The sequence below is a fragment of the Onychostruthus taczanowskii genome, unplaced genomic scaffold (assembly GCF_017590055.1).
Source record: "Onychostruthus taczanowskii isolate IOZ18803 unplaced genomic scaffold, ASM1759005v1 scaffold41, whole genome shotgun sequence".
Classification (NCBI taxonomy): Eukaryota; Metazoa; Chordata; class Aves; order Passeriformes; family Passeridae; genus Onychostruthus; species Onychostruthus taczanowskii.
This window is the reverse complement of record NW_024501571.1, coordinates 6,736,099-6,757,909: the sequence shown is the minus strand read 5'-3', so window position 1 is coordinate 6,757,909 and position 21,811 is coordinate 6,736,099. Positions and strand designations below refer to the sequence as shown.

General features: G+C 49.0%; 1 protein-coding gene across 1 annotated transcript in view; it reads left to right on the top strand.

Moving 5' to 3' along the window:
- PLXNA4 (plexin A4) overlaps positions 1-21,811 on the top strand; it is a 456,808-nt gene that overhangs the window by 337,775 nt on the left and 97,222 nt on the right. The window contains exons 6-9 of the mRNA XM_041413432.1: positions 5,875-5,998; positions 9,206-9,359; positions 11,530-11,629; positions 14,509-14,623. Of these exons, the coding sequence (XP_041269366.1) occupies positions 5,875-5,998; positions 9,206-9,359; positions 11,530-11,629; positions 14,509-14,623 (493 nt within the window). The remainder of the gene's footprint in view (positions 1-5,874; positions 5,999-9,205; positions 9,360-11,529; positions 11,630-14,508; positions 14,624-21,811) is intronic.

The following is a 21,811-nucleotide window of genomic DNA, read 5'->3' as shown; positions in this document are numbered from 1 at the left end:
CCAAATGAGACCCAAACCAGATTTCCCTGAAAGATTCCCACATCTTCTGTAGCCTCCTCCTGATTTTTCTTCTTGGCTCTCTCTATATCCAGCACACCTAGAAAGGAGATCACTGGAGGTGGTGATGTGAGTGAGGGAGGCAGATGGATAATCTGAGGGGAAAAAAAAGAAAGGAACAGGTTGAATTTTAAGGGGAAAAACTAAAGAGAGAAAAAAAGAGTGGGAACTTTGCCCAAGCTGCAAACAGACCGCTGGGAAGAGATGAGGACTGGGATGGGGCAATCTCCATCTTGCACAAGGGGAGGACCCCAGTGTGAGAGACCCTACACCACAAAAATGCCTGGGAATGAACAGTTTGGGGGTGAAAATGAGAATTCCAACATGAAACTTGTATCCTATCAAAAATATCCCCCCCTGGCAGGGTGACCCCTCCTCAGTGGTGTGACTGGGGGTGCCTGGATTGCCCCCCAGCACTGGAGGGAAGGTGTGAGCAAAGGGGGGCTGAGATGATCCATCAGAGGGTGAGAGAATTTATTCCCTGAGGGAAATGTCACTGTTTAGAACCAGAAAGGAAAACCGAAATGTCAAAACCTTTTGCAAAAGAGTGATTACAGCAAATTACCTGTTTGGAGGTGGTGGGAAGGTGTCATTTGGAGTTGGTGGGATGACCCAAACCGTTGAGCTGTCTCTGAGCTTTGCCATCAAACACAGATTTTTCACATTCCTCTCCTTCCCTGAGAGCCCACCTGAACACCCAGAGTCAACATAAAACTGCTGTGCATCAAATGGTGAGGCTTCACCAAAAAGGATTAATTTCTTTAGAATTTATTTCTGGGAATTAAAAAATTCAGATGGTGGGTTTTTTCCCCCTGAATAAAAAAATAATCAATTACATTGAATGCTAATTGCCACTTGTAAAAAAACCCCAAATACTCTGTTCTGAGTAGCAATTTCTGATCAGATCCAATCACCACTCTTTTGTCTTGAAATTTGTTATTAATTAACAGAATTGCAGATAAGACCTTTTCCACTGCCAGATAACTGACTTTTTTGGGTCTCACATTCAAAAAGTTGGATATTTTAGTCTGCTTCTTGGGAAATTTTGGGGAAGAAAATAAAACAGAATCCAAATCTTCTCCTTTTCCAACAGTTATGGTTATGAGCAAGCAAGGCTCAGTCAGGTGAAAAAGAAAGGTCATTTTTTGGGGGGCTGGGGCGGGTTTATGTGTGTAGGGTGGTGGTTTGGGGATGATGGATGATGATGATGATGGAGATGTGTCTTCACTGAGAGTCTGGGCTTGGTTTGACCAAGGCAGAAGAAGCTCTTCCTACCCCTCCAGAGGTAGAACAGCCTGGCCCCTCTGCAGCCTGGGTTTGCAAGGTGCTGTCCCAGCTTTAGGTGCCCGATTTAGGGATTTAATTATGATTTCTGGTGTCCCAAACCAGGACTTCCACCTCAGACTTTGCCCTGCTCTCAGACTGTGCCTCACTTTCCTGTCTCTGCCTGCTAATTCCAACCTCATGGAGCTATCCTGAAGTTTAATTAGCTGCAGGCAAAGCCCTCTGAGATTCTTGGGGGAGAGACACAAGAGAAGAGGAAAGTATTAATTTAACATGATTGAAATAATTGGTTGGTGGCTGGCGAGCAGAGGGTGAGCACCAGTGGTATTTATTCTTACTGGGAGATGAGGAAGAAATACCATTCCTCATGGTTCAGTGGTAGGAGCAGCTCCTCAGTGTTTGTGCTAATGGTTTTGGACAAAGCAGGACACTTGGAATTGTTAAAGACACAGCTGATGATGAAAGAGCAGCTGCTGGTGAGGCACCCAGAGATGTGTGGTGTCTGCACCACCACCAAAACAAACTCAGGGGCCTGAAGTGGAATGTGATGCCACTGGGAGGGAGCTACACATCCCCCAGTTATAGCAGGGAATTAGGGAATGTGGCAGTGGAAAGGGATCTTGGTGTATGGACACCCTCAGAAAGCTGGGGCTACAGGTATTTTATTAAAGAAAATTAGGCAGTAAAAGGTTGGGTTTTTTTTGGTTTTTTTTTTTTGGTGGTTTTTTTTTTTTGTTTTTTTTTTTTTTTTTTTTTTGGGGTGTTTTTTTTTTTGGGTTTTTTTTGTTTTTGTTTTTGTTTTTTTTTTTTTTTCTGTGTAAACAATAATAAACACACCAGGTGGGAGTAACAGGAGCTCCCAGGGTGGACAGTGACTGTCACCAGGGTCAACAGAAGTGATGAGTTGAGGTTGGGATATTTCATTATCCCTCCCTCAGCCCAGCTGCCTTCCAGGTGACCACTTTTATAGGCAGGGCCTGGAAGTGCTTATTAATCAACAGTCCATCTGCCTTTATTTACAGTTTGCTGAACTTCTGGGGCTGCCACGTCCCCTCTGGGCAGACCCTTCTGTGACCAGATCCTTTGTCACTTTTGTTCCTGTGTCTCAGCCTTCACCACCCAGGGATCTGAGGCTGCTGCTGGAGGGAAAGACTTTCCTCTGCACGTGTTGGAACAATTTTCTCTGCTGCTTCTTCCTCTCTTTGGGGAGGGCAGAATGTTTTTGGCGGTGCAGAGGAAGGGCTGGAGGGTGGAGGTTTCTTTGTGTCAGGTATCTTTTTCTGCTCACCTGGACTGTAGGATCACAGAAGGATTTGGGGTGGAAGGGACATTAAAGATCATCCAGTTCCACCCCCTGCCATGGGCAGGGACTCTCCCAGGTTGCTCTAAGCCTCCAAGTGAAACCCTGGACATTTCCAGGCATGCAGGGGCAGCCACAGCTTTTCTGATCAACCTGTTTCAGGGCCTCACCACCCTCTGAGTACAGAATATTTTTGTAACATCCAACCTAAATCTCCTTTCCTTCAGGGCAATCCATCACAGCAAAACCCACCACGTGGAGAACCTCAGCTGCAGATGCAGGGCAGACACCTTGAGTGATGTGTGAACCCACAGGGTGCTCCAGCTTAGGAGAGATCAGGAGGTCATGGGAGAGGAGATGGGGGAAAGCATGGTGAAAATGCTCTGGAGAAGAGCCACCATCACTCCTTTCTGCATGCACAAACCTGCCCAGCCCACTGGCAGCTGGCTCCATCCCTTCAGATTTGATTCCTGAGGCAGCTGTGGTCACTCACCTGGGGTGTTGGCCCCAGAGCCTGAACCCTGACCCAGAGCCCAGCTCAGCAGAACTCCCCCACCAGCAGACTCCAGCACCAGGCACAGGTATTCAGAGCTTTTCCAACTGAGGGATTGCATTCAAAAAGTCAGACAGTGAAAGTCAAAAGTTAGGAAGTGGCAGAATTGAGGTCACCGTGGAAAAAAGGAATAATAACCTGTGATCCTGTAATTAAAATCTGGCTTGCAGTGTGTGAGTGCAGGGAGCAGATTTGAAAGTACAGAAGCTGCTTTCAGTCTGGCAGTCCCTAATTCCTGAGACCCTGACACAGCAGCCTTAACATTATATTAAACCCAGGCTTAGTTTGGTTTGGTTTTTCATAAATTCATTATTTGGATGATGTTATTTTCACCTTATGGCAGATATCAAGGCTGCAAGGCACGTCAGTCTAATATGCAGCGGGAGTTTGGTCTGAAAAGTTTCATTTTTTAAATGTGTGTGTGACCTGTAAACAGCAAGGTAAAATGTGGATTATTATATTCCTGCTCAGTCGTGGGATTGGGAATACAAACCACATTCTGGATGCTTAATCCATATCCATATATTTGAAACTGAGCCTGGATATCTGCCTGTTTGATTTTAGAAAATCTAAGTATTTCTGTTGTGCTGCAGCTAAAGGAAATAAATGGGAGACAACAGAATGTCTTGAAGAATTTGGGCACTTGTGTTTTGATTCTGAGCCCAAAAAGGTTTCCCTTCCAAGCTATTCCCAGGAGAGGAGCTCCCACATCCTGTGGAGCTTTAATGGGATTGCTGTGGCTGTTAGTTTTATGAAAGTGCTTGGAAAAATCTCAGGTCAGCATTTTGCCTTTTGGCTTTTGTGCCACCATGGGGGACTTAGAGTTTTGGGGGTATTTAATGGGCTATTGGTCCAACCCTCTGGAGAATGCCCATTTAAAATTCCTGATCCAGCATGTGGCAGTGCCAGAGGAGATTTAATGGGATGAGGGCTCCTAGGGAGCAGAGAGCAGGAGCTGCAGTGCTCCTTTTGCTCTCTTAAACCTGCAAAGTGTGCTGAGAATGGCCAAAATATCCCTTTGTGGATCCTGCCTCTGCAAATACAAAACTTTCCTCTGCCAGAAGGATGGAGAAGTTGGAGTTTGGAGTTGGGGTGTTCATTTTATCTTGTCAGTCACGAGAGAGAAGCCAAGCCCTGAAGTTTTAGGCTGCCCCAAACTTTGTAACATTTGGATTAACCATTTATATAATTTTTTGGCATGCGTTTCCATGGATCGTCATCTGCAAGTCCCCATGCACAAGGGTGCAGTCTCTTCTCCAAAGAGTAGGGATGCTGAGGGGTGATCCTGGAGCTCCAGCAGCCCCCAGGTTCTCTCACAAGTGAGACTCTGAAGTCTGGGAGTGGTTGAATAATTTAACATCCGCACTTAAGTCTTTATAGCTGGTTTTAATGGGGGATAATAGCACTGCTAATAACAAAATCCATTGAAGACACCTTGTGCAAGTCCATAACATTAACTTAATGGCAGGAGGTAATTGGCATGCAGCTGGAGCTGTCCTTTTGGATTAACCCTGTGGATTTCCAGGCAGACACCTTCCTTGCAGCAATGGCCTTGGCAGCGGATGTGGAGTGAAATACAGATGTGGTTTATGTTAAACAAGTGCAAACCTGGCTGGAAACGGGGCAAATAGCCACCAATCCACTTTTCTGGATTGTGTTTGCACCACACAGGCGAGATGAGGAGTAATGACAGCGCTGAAAACATCAACAATTAGTGGGTGGTGTGAAATTCAGGCATTTGTGCAGCCCAGGTGTGTGCACACACACATTTCACTGGGCTGTCACTTACTTTGAACACCTGAATTTTTAAGATTCAACTCTCAGCACTTCTAGTCAGCCATTTTCAAGGCATGTTGAATTTTACTCTTTTCTGACCTAGAGATGGGGCACTGAGTGGCATTTTAAAAACTACTTTTATTCTATTTTCAGACTCATGAGAAGGGTGGAGACAACACAGATGTTAAAATTCACTTGATCACAATCAACTGTTTCTTAATTGCAAAACACTATAAGCATTTCATGGTCTATGAAAGTTTCTTGGTCTATCAGCACAAAGACAGATGCAAAAAACTCCTTAATCTGCAGGGACAACTGCTTGGAGGGGTGGTACCATCCAAGAGGTGAGGTACCAGCAGCCCAGATGCACCAAAAGTGTGAGAAGGGCCAAAAAACACGGGCTGTGCACTGCTTCTCTTCAAGGACAGCCGTGCATGAGGTGCCCCACAGCCCTTGGACAGCAGAGTTTGAAGGGCTGGTGGTCTGGTCCAGGAAAGGTGGGGAGACAGAGAATTCCTGCAGCTGGGATGGAGCTTTCACCCATCACCCTCCCTCCTCTTACAGGTTCCTTGTGACTCCTCAGCCTTCTTGAGCATTCCCACAGCTGCCAGCAGCAGAGTTAATGCTCTCAGGCACGTGGTGGGGCTCTTGGGAATGTCCTGTGCAGGGCCAGGAGTTGGGCATGATGATCCTTGTGGGTTCCCTGCAGCTCAGGATATTCTCCATGATCCCAAGAGCCGGAGCGCGCCAGGGCGTGAGCGCTGTTTCCCACTTGTGCCGTCCCAAAGAGCACAGAGCTGACTTTCTATCCACACCAGCTGCTGCTCCCACACCCCAGAGCTGTCCCCACGCTGCCAGCCTGGCTCTGTGCTCACCTTGTCCCTGTCTGTTCCTGTTTCCCCAGCTGCACGAGGAAGGAGCGGTGCGAGCGCTCCAGCGAGCCGCGCAGATTCGCCTCGGAGATGAAGCAGTGTGTCCGCCTCACCGTGCACCCCAACAACATCTCCGTCTCCCAGTACAACGTTCTGGTGAGGAATGACAATCCCTGCCCCTCTCTTCGGGTTTCACCTGCCCGTGCAGCGTGGCAGATCCAGGGATTCAGCAGCAAGAAGTTCTCCAGACTCTGGGAACTTCCCCAGCAGCTCTTCTGGCGCAGTGAAAGATTTGCCACAGGAGGATGTTTTGGCATTGGTTATTCTCTGATGTTTTGGCATTGGTTATTCTCTGTTTAGATGTGTTGAAGTGGACTAGGAAGAGTCTTCCTTGTCAATGAGGGCAGGTCTGAAGGGACTCTGTCCTGCAAGCATTGTGTGCTGCCCTGGGAGAGTGAATTAATTAATAGCTTTAGGCAAGGGACATTTTTGTGGTTAGAAATTGCATTCTAGAAGAAAGCCAAGTGAAGGATGATATGAATTATTTCAGTGAGCTCCAAGTTCCTATCATTTTGGATGGAAATGTCTCCTTCTAAGCCCCCAGGAAGTCCATCTTGCTCCAGCACTAGGCATGCAGAGCAGAAAGGCAGGATGCTGTGCAGAGGAACCCAAAGTTTCCAGGGCTCCTGCTGTCTCCAGTGACCTTCCACAGCACAAGGTTTAACCTTTCTGGCCTCGAGCTACTCAGGCAGCAGGCAAGGAAACCACACAGTGAATGCTGGCAGAGCAGCAGATGATCCTGATCATTCCTGGGCTTGAGGCAGGAAATCTCTGCTGAAGATCTGACCAGTTTGTTGTTTCTCTCCTGACTCATGGCAGCAGTACCAGATGTGGTGAGATCCCAACATGCTCCAAGAAGGAGACAAGAACCCATTTCTCTCAGGCTACCAGTGCTTTATCTTTTTGACCTTGCTAATCTGGGCTGTTAAGTTGGTAACCCAGACCCTAAAATCTCCATCTCTAGACAAGTTGGCCATTAGCCCCACAACCTGAAAGGCCTAAATGGAATTTAGGCAGCTGCCAGACATCTTCCAGGTGACAGGTTTGGATTTCTCCAGGGATAAAGAAATCAGCCTTTCAAAGCCTGCATGTCCAATCATTGCTGCTTTGTTTCAGCCTCTTAACTTTGCTGTGACTTTACTTTCCCCAGGCTTCAAACACAAACTGATCTGAGACATCTTAAGTTCTTTCTTCTTCTGGAAGTTCAAGGAGTTCTTTTCCATATTCTCTCAGTAGCTGTTGAATTCTTTCATGTTGGAATAAATCCTGGGGGACTGGCTGGCTCAGGGAGACTGAAAATGATAATAGAATAAGAGACCTTTTCCTCTGGGTTACTCCCAGGGTGAGTCAGCCCAGAGCTGCTGGGATCAGAAGTTGCCATCATCTGTTACCCAACAATCTGCATGGGCCTTTTGATGGAAGTTTCAGCCCAGTCCCAGCTAAACTGGTGACCCAACTTATCCCATCACCAGAGGCAAACCAGGAGGGGAATAGAGAGTTGATGGTGTCCTTGGCTAATATCAAATCTAGAGTGTTAGGATCTTGAGTTCTAGCAAAGTGTCAGTGACAGTGAGTTCTTGCCCATGGAGGCAGAGCAGGTGTGGTCAGCCATGTTTTTAAATTTTGGGCACTAACAGGGCTTTGGAAAATCTTACCTGAGCCTGTTTCAGCCCAGGGCTGCTGCTCTGGGCTCTCTGAGAAGAGCTGCTTGCTGTGGGAAGGCTCCATGCTTCCCATGCTGTCCCAGAAGTGTGGGATGTAGGACTTCTTGTCTGCTTGGGGTGTGCACGGGCTCATGGAGCTTGTGGCCAAGCACTGCTCTGCCCATCAGTGTCATCTTCTGCATGGCACATCTTCCTCCTGCATCACCCATGCCCAGAGGGAGATTGCTTAAGGAGGACAGATTCCACTTCTCTACTGCTAGCAGGGGGAATGAATTCAGCCTCAGTATTAAATCCATCCAAACAACCAAACCTTTTTCCCGTTCCCCATCCGAGACAAAAAAAAAAAAAAAAAAAATCACCTTTCCCACTGCCATTCCCATGGCCCCAGAATGATCCTACTCTCACAAAGGCTTAATGGCATCCAGGGCTACGGCCTGTTTGCTCAGCCTTCCTCCCTGATGGTCCTCAGTGTGGAGAAACAGCTCCAGCCTTTCCCTCAGTGAGGAAAACACAGTGTGTGGGAGCACTGTGGGCTATGTCACCTTCTCGTTGTGTCCTGCTTTGCCACCTGGACTGACCCCTGCTCTTTGTGCTGGTACAAACAACACCTCAGCATGCATCTATGTCTCCTTTCAGTGGCTGTCACCTCAGAGGGGGCCTCAGCCAGCTCAGAGAGGAGGCAAGTGTGGAGAACATCTGCATTTGAGCCTGTGCTGAGTGGTTGGCTCCAGTGTTCTGTCACAAAACCACTAAATTTACACCAATCACCAGGTGCTAGGGGTCCCCTGGGGTGCCCCTCTGTGTTCAGGCATGACCTGGTGAGTTGAGCAGGAGCCTCAGTGATGGAGAGCTGTGGGACAGGACCTTTGTTTGGGAAGCTGACAGCATGACTGTGCTCTTCCAAAGCATGGACATGGTGCAAACCAGCCCTGAGATTTGTTTTCCCATGAGCCATGCCAGAGAGTGTAGTGAACTCGAAAAACAAGGGCAAATCCTCCTTCATGGCTTTTTTCCCACGTGGAACTCCAGGACAGCACAAGGAGCCAACTGGCTCTTCGGTGGGATGGGCAGGAGAGATTTCTGTGCCTGTAGAGACAGGGGATTTTTTGTGGTGGACTGAAGGCTGTAACTAGACTCTCCTCACACAGGAACTTGGGGACAGAGTGCTCTCCCCTGCTGGTGCTGGCAGAGCAGCCCGTAGAGGGTTAGACTGGAGCGCTCCAGTTTCTCTGGAGTCTGCAGAGTGCCTCTTGTGAGTAGCAGTCACCTTCCTCAGAAACCGTGGGGCCCTGGGACCCACGGCTGGCTCCAAAGACTCCCTGCCTAACCTGACACCTGCATGACAGACAGCGAGCACTCCCTCCCCTGCACCTCCCAGCCAGCACTGGGACACTGCGTGCAGGTGTCCCTGCACAGTCACCCGCCACCTGTGCCAGCATCAGCATCTCTCCCCTCCTCACTCATCCCTCTCCCGAGTCGCTGCTTTCTGCTGAAGGAGGATGCTCTCTCTAGCAAGAGGCTCTTTGTCTGACCTCTCCAGGGTAATTCTCTCCTGCTGGCCCAGCTCTGTTGTTTGGCTGAGTGTTCTCTCTTCTCTCTTTTCCTGCCTCTCCTTCTCTCCCTCCGTCTTTGCCTGCAGCTGGTCTTGGAGACCTACAACGTCCCTGAGCTGTCAGCAGGAGTCAACTGCACCTTTGAGGACCTCTCGGAGATGGATGGGTTGGTGGTGGGCAGCCAGATCCAATGCATCTCTCCAGCTGCCAAGGAGGTGCCCCAGATCATCACAGAGAATGGTGAGTACCCCCCAGCTCCTCCAGCCGTGCCTCTCACTCCCATCCTCACCCCAACCCTGCATCTGTCCTTGATGTCTTGAGAATCTGACCTAGAACAGAGGCTGGACAAAGTTAAAGAATAAAGCAGGGATGGATTGAAAGGATTTCCTGCATGGATGCACCTTGGGCAGCACAAGAGCCCAGCCAGGGCTGCCCCCAAGATGAACCCAAATGGTCCCAAAATGCACGAGCGCTCCCGGGGTCTCTCCCTGGGATCAGCTCTGCTCCATGTGCACATTGCAGTTCAGTGTCCAATTCCAGCTCAGCCCCTGCACTCCCATCCTGCTTGTTTTTCTCTCTGCAGCCCACGGGGTTTGTGCTCCTGGGCTGAGATTTGGATCATTTGTCCTTGGTGCCCAGCTGGAGCAGGAATTGTTTTGTCTCCCTGCTCTGTGCACAGAGCTCACCAGCCCATAATATGAAGCTCATAACTGCACACTAAAGCAGCAAAGAATGTGAAAAATATAAAAGTTAAAACCTGAGGCATCATCCTGCATCCTCAGAAAGCAAGATTTGGCTCCTGAGAGCCTGAGGAGAGGGCAAGGAAAGCCCTGGGAGCAGGAGGGACTCTGGAGCTGCACAGCAGCACATCGTGGCCCGAGCTGCCTGAATGTGAGATTGTTTCAGGAATTCAAGCCTTGAGCTGCAACCCCAGCAGGTGCTCCTCTGTGTGACACGAGGTGTTTGCAGGCTGCCACCGAGTGGCAGTTGCACGAATCCAGCAAAGACAAGACATGGATGTGGGATATTCCCTCTCCTTTTGGCCAGGCTGGAGTTACACACCAGGGGTACAGGCTCTCAACACATCCCATCCCGTGTGACAGACAGAAATTCCTGGACAATCCTGTCTGTAATTTCACCTTGCTCCTCCCAGATTTAAGTTTGGATTTGAACCAAAGGATGTGTGACTATCCCACCTGGGGCCATCCAATCCTCATATCCTGGTTTAAAATACCCTGCAGGATGCTCGCAAAGTCATTAAATATGGCAGAGCAGGGCCAAGCACTGGCAGCCAGATGTGTTCAGTGAACTGTGTGGGGTGTGTGTGCCCCAAGGTGGGTGAGTGAGCAGGAGGTGCTCGTTGTGACCCCTTGTCAAGTTTGCTTTGGCCTCACAGATTAATGAATCTTTCAGGTGGGGAGGAAAATGATACAATTATAGATTGATTTGGGTTGGAAGGGCCTAAAAGATGATCTCATTCCAACCCCCAGCCATGGGCAGGGACACTTTCCACTATCCCAGCTTGCTCCACTCCCTGTCCAGCCTTGCCTTGGACACTTCCAGGGATCCAGGGGCAGCCACAGCTTCTCTGGACACCCTGTGCCAGGGCCTCACCACCCTCACAGAGAAGAATAATTCTTTTTAATATCCCATCTAAATCTGTCCTCTTTCAGTTTGAAGCCATTCCCCTTTGTCCTATCACTCTGTGCCCTTTTATAAATAGCAGGGAAAGGACCACCAGGTAAATCTTGAATTAAACCACCAAATTACTGCACCCACTGCTTGCCCTTTCTGAATTGTGGGAAGAAGCAGCAGCTGACTGCCCAGCTTGGGAGCAGTGGGAAAAGGGATGGGGAAATGGTGTGGAGGAGCTGAAAAGGGAAAGCTACAGAAATGGGTGGATCCTTCTGGAAGTGCAGTGGATTTCACATCTCTCGCACTGGGATGGGTTCTTTGCAGCCACAGGCTGAAGGGAATGGAGCTTGGGGTGAGTGGGGTGAGTGAACATGGAAGGAATGTCCACATGCCCTTTTTTTCTGGGAACATTGAGTGAGCCAGCAGTATGGACCAACTTTAAGGAAAAAATTATATTTTTATGGCCTTCTAGACATCTGCACTCATTCTTTGAGCTTGGTTTTCCTACTTGATGAATTCAGTCATCACATTTTTGAAATTAGATCTGCTGTCACCCTCCAGTCCAGACTCTTCTCCCAGGCACAATAATTTCCAGTGGCAAAGACATACTGTTCCTGTGGGAGAACTGGGCTCTAGAAGGGTTTTATCACACTTTTTACATCTACTGAGGACAGCCCAGCCAAGGGGCCATGGGACAGCTCCAGGTTCAGGCTGGTGGCCTGGCCAGCAGGGCTAACAAAGCAGTCACACCCTGATGTGCCTATTTTCCCCCCAGGTGACCATCACATTGTCCAGCTGCAGCTCAAGTCCAAGGAAACGGGGATGACCTTTGCCAGCACCAGCTTTGTCTTCTACAACTGCAGCGTCCACAACTCGTATGTTCAGTTCCTTTGGTGCCCGTTTTTCATGGGCAGGTCCCTCAGGAGGATGTTAAAGTGTGGAGGTGACCAGGGGCTGGGGTGGTGCCCACAATGGTGGGTCCCTCCTGAGGTGACTCAGGGTGTGGGCACCACTTTTTCTGCAGGCAGACCATCAAATTAGGAGTAATTTGCCACAGAATTGAGTCAAAACTGAATTGTACCCTCAGCACACGGGCCCCTTATCTTCCTATTGCTCATTTTTTTGTGGAATTTTGGCTCCTCATACGCACCTCCAACCCTCATCCATGCTGCCAGTCCCACCAGTAGCCCACCCCCGATGGTTAACATAGAGTTGAACCCTCAAATATGGAAAAATAAAGCTTATGGTTCCGGTAGAATATTCACTGAACCCAGGTGAGTCCCTCAAGACCACGTTACCCATGATGTGAGCACCTTCCCTGCCTCACATCCCATTTTCCTGGGGTTTAGCTGCCCCCCAGGGCTGCTCAGGAGCTGCCCCAGTGGAGCAGACCCACAAATCCCTGCAGAAAATGTCCTTGCAGCAGGCTGATCCACCCCTGAGCAAGGCTGAGTGGCTCTGTCCCCACCACTGAGCCGTCAGAGGTGCCAAAAGCAGATAATTACCGCGGCTCAGCAATTCACAAGGAAAGGCAAATCTTATTTCCACGTTCCTGCTGCTTTGACAAACAGTGTCAGAAAGCAAGGCTTGGGGAGGGGGGGAGAGCAGCAGAGATGGTGCTGTTAAATATTTATGGCGCGTTTTGGGTTCTTACTTGACAAACCATAATACGCTATCCATTTTTAATTCAATGTATCAGAGCAAGCACTTGTTACCAATTTGAAGAATAAGTTGCTGTACCAGAGCTGGGAGTGGATTGGGGTTGAGAAAGATTTCACAGAGACAGGAGAGAGGGGGTGTGCCTGCCTGTTGGGCTCACACAGGAACTCTGGAGTTTTTCTCTCCTGCCCATTAAAAACCCAGTGGCGTATAAGGACCAGGAAAATTTACTTCCCTGAAGTCTCCTCAAGGTACCCTCCAGGTACTGCAGCTGCATAGAATCATAAAATTGTTAGGGTTGGAAAAGCCCTCTAAGTTTGGGCCCTCTAAAAGCCCAACCTAAAATTGTTAATGTTGGAAAAGCCCTCTAAACCCCCTAAATTGTTACGGTTGGAAAAGCCCTCTAAGTTTGGGCCCTCTAAAAGCCCAACCTAAAATTGTTAAGGTTGGAAAAGCTCTCTAAGGTTGGGCCCTCTAAAAGCTCAACCTAAAATTGTTTAGGTTGGAAAAACCCTCATAGAATCACAAAGTTGTTAAGGTTGGAAAAGCCCTCCAAGATCACCAAGCCCAAGTCAACCACCATGGTCACCATTAAACCTTGTCCCCGAGTGCTTTTTAACACTTCCAGGGATGGTGACTCCACCACTGCCCTGGGCAGCCTGTTTCAGTGTCTTACAACCCTTTCCATGAAAAAAAAAAATCCTAATATCCCATCTAAACCTCCCCTGGCACAGCTTGAGGCAGTTTCCTCTCATTTTGGCACTTGTTACCTGAGACAAGAGCCCGACCCCCCGGCTGTCCCCTCCTGGCAGGGACTTGTGCAGAGCCACAAGGTCCCCCCTGAGCCTCCTTTGCTCCAGGCTCAGCCCCTTCCCAGCTCCCTCAGCTGCTTCAGACCCTTCCCAGCTCCATTCCCCTCCCTGGACACTCTCCAGCCCCTCCAGGTGTTTGTCACAAAGGTCTCCAGAGTGTGAATGACCAGAGAGCTGGGTTTGGTTGCTGCTGAGCAGACATCACATTGAATTTAAAGGGAAGTGTGATGTAGGTCCAGTCAGTGCTGTAACACGGCCAGGGGAGGTGTTTGCAGCTCTGACTCTGCACAGCCCCTGAGGCACAGGAGAGCAAAACCTTGTAAGATGGAGGGAATGGCTCTTTCCTGCACCCAGAGTAGCTGATGCCCTAAATATGCCCTCTGCTTCCCAGATACCTGCTCCAGTAGTCTTCTCTTCTGAGATGAAAAATATGAGTTAACCTATTGGCAGGAACCTCATCACCCTGATCAGAACTCACACCAATAAACCTGTGGGACACAGGGAGAAAATTTCCTGCTTCATCTTTGGTTTTCTGGCTTTGGCACATCCCAGTTTGTCTCTGGCCTCTGTGTCACGAGTGGGAGAATTAACCAGACGGGTTTGTTGGTGCCCAGGGCAGCCAAAGTACAGTAAATATTTATTACTCCTCTAGTTGCAATGATATGAATGCAATCTAAATTATTTAATCCTATGAGACATTTGAGGTGCCAGTACAACCAGCTCAGGCCAGAGCAAATCCAGCTCTTTGGGTCAGTGCAGAGCCTGTGTCCTCCTGCAAAAGCAACATTCTCCAGGCTGTACTTCCCTCTGGGAAAGGCTGTCAGTGATCCCTTGGACTACCTAGAACAGAGGCTGGACAGAGTTAGAGAATATACTGGGGATTTATTAAAGGCCTTCAATAGATAAACCCTGGGCAGTGCAAGACCCTGGCAGAGGCTGCACCCAAGATGGACACAAGATTCGTGACAGTCAGGAGTTTTTTTGGCAGATATAAGTTTGGTCTATTTGCATATCAGGGGTTAATTGTCCAATTACAGCTTCAGGTGGTGAAGTCACATTCCCCCAGTTTGCTTTGTCCTTTCTGGGCTGAGGCTGTGAGGTGTCCTTGCTTCTCAGGCCTGGATTGTTCTGTCTGCCCAAACTGTGAAGAGAGCTCACAAACACTGCATGGAGTTCAGAGCTACACACTGATGCAGTACAGGAGCTGGAAAATAGAAAAGCTAAAATTTAAGGCCTCATCAGGACCCAGCTGGCTGAGTGATTGCTCTCTGTCCCTGTTGCAGGTGCCTGTCGTGTGTGGAGAGCCCCTACCGCTGCCACTGGTGCAAGTACCGCCACGTCTGCACCCACGACCCCAGCTCCTGCTCCTTCCAGGAGGGACGAGTCAAGATGCCTGAGGTAGGCCCAGGCACAGGGAATGTGCCACACATCTGTGATGCTTAGGGCTGGTGTCACCTTCACAGAATTCCCAGAATGGCTGCACTCGAGGTGTGACCCCAGCAGTGGCAGTGCAGGGCAGAGTGACCTCCCTGCTCCTGCTGACCTTGTGAGCCCACAAAGCCTTCTCCACCTCCAGTCCCAGCCTTTCCCTCCTCTGCTCACCCTCCCCTCTCCCTCTGCAGGGATCTCCTCTCCCCTTTGCTCTGCCAGACCCCCAGGACCTGTTCCCTCCCTCCTGCACACCACAGGCAGTGTGATGTGGGAAATGAATTTGTAGAAAATTCTCAAAGCCTGACAGAAGGCTAGAATAGGACAGACATTGCTGAGAGAGAAATGGAACTAGCAACAAGTTTCAAAGGATAGCCTTAGAAATAAGACTGGATGTTTTGGAGAAATAGAACTGTGAAAGAGGCATTGGAGTGGCACCCACGAGGGGTAATTTTAGATGATTGGCTTTAAGGCATTTACAGCATGGTGTGGCTAAAGCTGACAGAGCAATAAACACTTATCATGTCTTGTAATTAAGAAATAATTGGCTTCTGATTGTGATGATGTGAATTACAACATCTGTATTGTCTCACCCTTCACATGAGACTGAAAATGTTATAAAAGTTTCTAAAACACCTCTCAGCTGCCCCATCTCTTGGTCAGAAAATAAGACAGTATGTAACCTTGGAAACTCATCACAAACTCCTGGCCCCAAAGGTCTGGCAGGGATGGGAAACACTGGTTGTTCCTCTCCTCCAGGAGAGAAGGAGGCTACCAACCCCAGGCTGCTGAGACCTGGGGAGGATTTAGGGCTTTGGCCATGGGTTCAGTAGATTCCAGCTGTGTTTGGAACACCTCTGGGGGCTTTGTGGGTTTGGTGCCTAATGGCAGATGCATCCAAGTGCCCCCCAGATTGCCACTGACTGAGCTGAACTGGAGCTTGGCTCTTACTACAGAGCTGCAAATACTGCCTGGCTGGTGTTGTAGCCAAGGAGCCCTTGCAGGCAAGGAGAATACAAATAGGAAGCCAATTAATTCCTTCCTGATCCCACGTGTAGTGTCTGTGACATTGCCATTCCCTCCCACCCCTTCTGTAAATGCTGGAGGAGCTGTCACATTTGTGCTGGTTGGGATGTCCTGCGTCAGACATCCTGACCTGCTCTGGCACTGGGAAAAGCCATAAATAAATACTCATGAGTTCTCCATCTACCAGGGTTCAGGATTTTCTGCAGAACTACTGGAAAATGTGCTGAGGAGCTGGAGGGTTTGATGCCCTGAGCTTGGTGGTGGAGGAGAGAGGAAAGGCAGCCCAGGGTTATTCCAAGCCTTGCCATACTTTGTCCAGTCCTGCTGTCCCATCCACTCCAGGCACTGTGGGAATCCCATTTTCTCACTGTTTGGGATCTTCTGGGACACTTTGTCCCAGTTTTCCACTCTGCAGTGTCACCAGCACCACCCCTGCTCTCTTCTGGTGTGCCTCAAGCACAGGGCTCACCTTCCCAGCTCCCAGCTCTCCTCCCCTCCAGTCCCCTGCCCAAAGTGAGATGCCCACAAACCTCAGTGGATCTCCTGATCCATCAGAAAGGAGATCACGAGAGTTATCCCAGTTTCTTAGGGAAGGGATAGGGGATGGCACAGCCACTGCTCTTTACTTTGTTCTTCAAGGTGTTGCTCTGCAGAACTGGGGAGGAGGCAGGAATTCATCAAACTCTGCCTAGTTTTAGCTTCATCACCTCTCTTCTGTGTCTGAAAGATGTCCTGTTCAGGAGACAGCTCCATTTTGGGGAGCTTTGTCAGCAGAGTTTGCTTTTCCTCTCTTCTACCCCCTTTAAAAGAGAATTCCCTGCTAAGCTTTGTGTACTCCCTTTCTGATCTTGTAAAAATGAGATTTTCAAGACAGCAGGAAGAGGCACAGACCCGACCTTGGAAAACCACAGCTGATCTACAAGGCAATGACAGCATCATGGATGTTACACTGGTCATTGCTAATGGGGGCTGCAGCATTTTTTTGCCTTCTCTGGGCACAAATGGGACCTCATTCCCCTGGGATCCAACATCTGGAATAATCTGCTAAATTCAGGAGCTGGTTTTGCTGTCTGCTCCACAGAGGAAGGACTGGAATGACAACAATTGCAAGGACAAAGGCCTTGCAACTCCCAAAACTTTCAGAGCTTGCTTTGTGCCTGGCAGTGTGAGAAATGCCCTGCAGCTTCAGGCTCCTTCTCATTCCCTCTGTGTGTTTGTGGCTCTCAAGGGCTGAGGAAGGATGGCATCACAAGTGCCCTCTGACAAAACAGCTTTACAATCACTCTGTGGCCAGAAAGGTTGGTTTTTTGGTTTTTTTCTTTTTTGTCAAATGGCACTTTGAAGGAATGTCTATCTCCCACGCTTCTCTTGAAAGCCATCTTCTCACTGACTCACCGCTCTCACCGAAACTTCCACTGCCTATTTTCTACTGTCACCTACAATTCTATCATTTTCTGTCCTGTGCACTTGAGTGGGTTCTCTGAACAACAGAAACCATTCAGTACCCTGAAGAAGCCAAGCCTGGCTCCTCTTTGCCAGCCCAGACCTTCCCCTGGCTCCTGGCAATGCAACGTGTCTCACATGCTTGACAAGACCCACGTCTGCTCCCATCTTCAGCAGAGCTCAAAGGGCACCCTCCCTATAATAGTGGCTCTGTTTTCACTGGTCTCTCACATCCATTCTCCTTTCAGTCCTTTCCTCTGCCAGCATTTGGAGCCCTGGAGGATGAGGAGAGGGAAGGCTTTGCCACCACCCAGGCATGAGTACCTGCTAAGTAAATCTTGAGGAGGTGCTGATGGGAAGTATGGAGTGGTTGGACCATCCCATTTGCTGTCTCTCCATGAGTTTGCTGAGCAGATTAACTCAGGCATCTTCCCCAAAACAAATATTGGTGTTACTCTGTCACATGGACCCATGCCAGAAACTGCTTCCCTCTGGAGCCATCAGTGCTGGCACACCAAGCCCTCACCCTCCCCATCACTGTGGCCTTCACCTTCTCTTGCTATGCCCACCCTCAGGTGATTTTTTTTCTCTGTTTGCCTGTACAACATCTTGCCATCCTGTGGGAAGAGGCTTCCCACTGTCCAGATGTCCTGGGTTGCAAATGGGCTCATTTGGGCTGACATCTCTCACCCCTGGGCTGGTCTGGAGTGCTCTCTAAGGAAGGTTGTGCCCTTGTGTCCTCCTAACTCCATCATTTCCTTAGGATTCCTCACAAATTTCTGGGCTCCCACAGGCTCAGCCTTTCATTTAAGCCTTTTTCATGTTCTCTGAGAGGATCTTGGGGTTTTTGCTTGTATTTCCTTGTAGTATGAGCTATTGGTTGGTGCAGGATGCTGGATGGATGTGAGACTGATCCAGAGGGACAGCAGAAAGGCTTTGGCTATGACCCACACTGTCCAGGAAATGCTGTTACTGCCATCCAAGGGCAGCCTTTGAATTGCCTTGTGGATAGCTGGGATCAGCCAGCCCCAGGCTGGGAATGGCAAAACAACCAGGGGTGGAGAAAGGACAGAAAATGCCTGCTCCCCCACCATCAGCTCTAAGATATGACTTTCTTACCTGCCACTTGTCAGGGGAATCAGTTCTGTCTGCTCAGATCTGGATCAGCCACTCGGGGAGCTTTGGGAAAGCCCAGGTTTGCTCTAGTGAAGAGCTCCAGCTTAGTCATAAAGCAGGAGTATTTATGATTATGGCACTGATCTTAATCACAGAGGGTTCATGATGTCCCCAGATGATTTGTAGAAGAAATACTTCACCGTGGCGTGTAATTTCCCTTTACAGCAGGGTTTTGAAAGCAAGGCCCACTCACTTGAAATATACTGAGTGACTTCTTGCTTTAGGAAGGGGAGCTGATATTATTGTTACTGAGGCAGGAAGGGAAAGCACGAGGGAAAAAAGGACATTTTAATACTGGAGTGGACTGTTGTTCTGCTGTTGCTGTTTTTCCCAAAGAGCTGATGGCAAAAGTAGAGAGAATTAGTCTCAGAGATAGAAGGAAGTGGACTTCTGGGAGTTTTTCTTTGTCATCCTGTCTCTGGTTTTGACATCTGCTGCTGACTGGAGCTGAAGTCAGAGTGCAGGCTCAGAGTCTGAGCACAAACCATTGCATTGTTCCCACTCTGAAATCAACCCTTACCTATACAATCCCCAAGCAAGAGAGCTCAGCCACTTCCTTCTGTAAATGGACAAGACAGTCAGCAAGAACTGGGGGGAAACTGAGGCAAGAGGTGTAAAACAATGGATTTGAGGGTCTCCAGTGTGACAGGGGCTGTAGAAACAACACCTGTCTCCTGATATCAATTACCCAATGCTGATTGTTTCATCTGTCTTTTCTCCACTCAGATCTGCTCTGATTCAGGGAGAAGTTTTCATGTCAATGTCTCTGTACAAGGATGGGATGCTGGGATAGCCTGCTTGACTAGATGGGATAAAGGAATAAATCTTTTATTCTTGCCTTTTTCTCTAAGATGAACATTATCTTGTTCCAGGCCTTGCAAGGATTTTAGCTTTGTGTAGGGAAAAAGGAGGGGGAAAATGGCACAAGCCAAAAGCAAGCCTAGATAACAAATCTGTTATTCACCAGGTTTAATAGATACATAATAATTTAATTACCTTGAAGGAGGTTTTCATCTTTCCCTGCTCAGCCGACATGTGCGTGCATGTGTTTTTCTTTCTCCCCCAAACAAGCCTTTCATTAAAAGGATTTTCATCTGCTGCCTAAAACGGGAAGAGAAGAAAAGATCTCGCACCGAGGTGTTTTATGTGGAGTTGTATGTGCTAATGACAGCAAAGCCCACATAAAAGGAACAACTGCTTCAAATATTCATTTGTCTGGAGTGATGGGGAGCCCTGTGAGCTGCGTGCTGGCAAGCAGCTGCTGAGGAGCAGAGCATGGCTTTGCTCCTGCCTTGGGCCAAACCAAGAGCTGTCCTGGTGGCTTCCATCACCACTGCACTCATTTAGCTCTGCCTGGCTGCTGGTTCTTCTTGGGAAGGTGTTTGTTGGGAAATGGGGTGGAAGGAAGTGGGGGAAAAGAAGGTGGAGGGTGGTGATACCTGAACTGACAGGCATCTAAGAGGCATTTGGATAATGCACTTAATAACAAGCTTTAAATTTTTGTTAGTCCTGAAGTGGTCAGGAAGTTGGGCAGGATGGTGGTTTGTAGGTCCTTTTGAACTGAAAATACAGTATTTTATTCTATTCTGCTCTATTAGGTCCCTTTGAACTGAAAAATATTCTATTCTATTCCATTCTGTTCTGTTCCATCTCATCCCATCCCATCCCAATTTATATGTTTAATATCCATGTCTCCTCATCATGGACTTTGTAGTAAACTCAACAGTGCCTTCCCCATCCTGCTGTTCCCTCTCAGACTCAGAGGGGACTTTGCCCCAAGGCCTCCAAAACCCAGACTTGTTTCCAGGCCCTCCAAATGTCCTGTTTTGTCCTCTTTTCAGGGTGCAGAAAGAAGTCAGAGCACCCACCTGCTCCCAAAATGCACCCTAGTGAACTGGTGGCTGCACTGGGGAGGGGACACAGGACCTGCTGGGCCATTGGGGGAGCATGGCCAACTCCTTGCTGCCTTGCATCAAAACCCTTCTGGTGATGCATCTTCATCTGTTGCTCTGGCAACTGCTCGGTTTTCATCCCTCTCCTCTTTCCAGCTTCACTTAACCCATCTAGAGAGGCGACTGCAGGAGGCCTCAGCATGGGGAGAGGAGAAAACCCATCCCTGCTCAGATGAATGCACCTCTCCTTTCTCAGGGGCTGCAATGACAGCTCCAGCCAGGCCAGTCCCAGAGCTCCAAACCCTTTCCTGCCTTGTCAATTATCCCTTCATTTGTCCTGGCACCTGTCTGTCATTGAGGGGAGGGTGTGAGGTGGAGTTTCTATGGCAACTGCAGGCAGCTTGCTGGGCAAGGCAGGGGTGATGCCTTGAGAAGGCTGAGCTAGGACAGAGGCTGGGCAGAGTTCCAGAATAAAGCAGGGATGGATTCAAAGGATCTCCTGCATGGATGCCCTTCGGGCAGCACAAGAGCCCAGCCAGGGCTGCCCCCAAGATGAACCCAAATGGTCCCAAAATGCACGAGTGCTCCCGGGGTCTCTCCCTGGGATCAGCTCTGCTCCATGTGCACATTGCAGTTCAGTGTCCAATTCCAGCTCAGCCCCTGCACTCCCATCCTGCTTGTTTTTCTCTCTGCAGCCCATGGGGTTTGTGCTCCTGGGCTGAGATTTGGATCATTTGTCCTTGGTGCCCAGCTGGAGCAGGAATTGTTTTGTCTCCCTGCTCTGTGAGGAGAGTTCACTGTCCCCTAACATGAGGCTCTGAACTGCACACTAAAGCAGCAGAGAATGTGAAAAATAGAAAAGCTAAACCCTGAGGCATCAGGGGTACTGGCAGCCACGCCATGCAGGTAGGATCTGCACACATTTCGTGGCACCTGCAGCACAGGTGGTTGGTGTTTTGCATCTGGTTCACTCCTAGAAGCGTTTCCAAGCACGTGTGATGGAGTTTGGTTTGCTCTGCCTCATGTCCAGGGAAGGCAGGAGTAATCCAGGAGGAGGCTGCAGCTGGTGGTTTGGACCCAGCTGTGCCCTGGGACTCCTGGTGGTTTGGCATTTCAGGCTGTGACATTTCAGCCCCCATCCATCATTATAGCACTTTCCTAGAAAAGGAGATGTGTCCTGTAGTGGGTACATCCTCTTCAGAGGGGGTGCTTCAGATAATGATGAGAGGAAATTAAACACAGAGATCGGAGGCCGGACAAAAAGCTCCCCTTTGTTCAGGGTGTCTTGTTAGAGCACGAAAATGCTGCTCAGAGCCCGTGTCAGAGCCACAGGTTTGATTTCAGCAGATGAGAGTTGTATTTCTGACTCTGAGTTGGCTTGGACATGTTCACCTTTCCGTGCCCCTGATTCCCTCACACCTTCTGATTTGGGTAAGCACGTCCAGTTAATAGGTGCTTGTACCATCCTTAGTTCCTGGAGCTGTGATCTCACAGTGGGGGCTGCTCATGAGAAGCCTTTGAGCACGTACAAACAAATTAGGTAATTTGCTGTTGTTTGCTAGTCATGGTGACTTGCACTGAGGTGAAGAAGAAGAAGAAAACTGTGAAGAGGCTTCTTCTG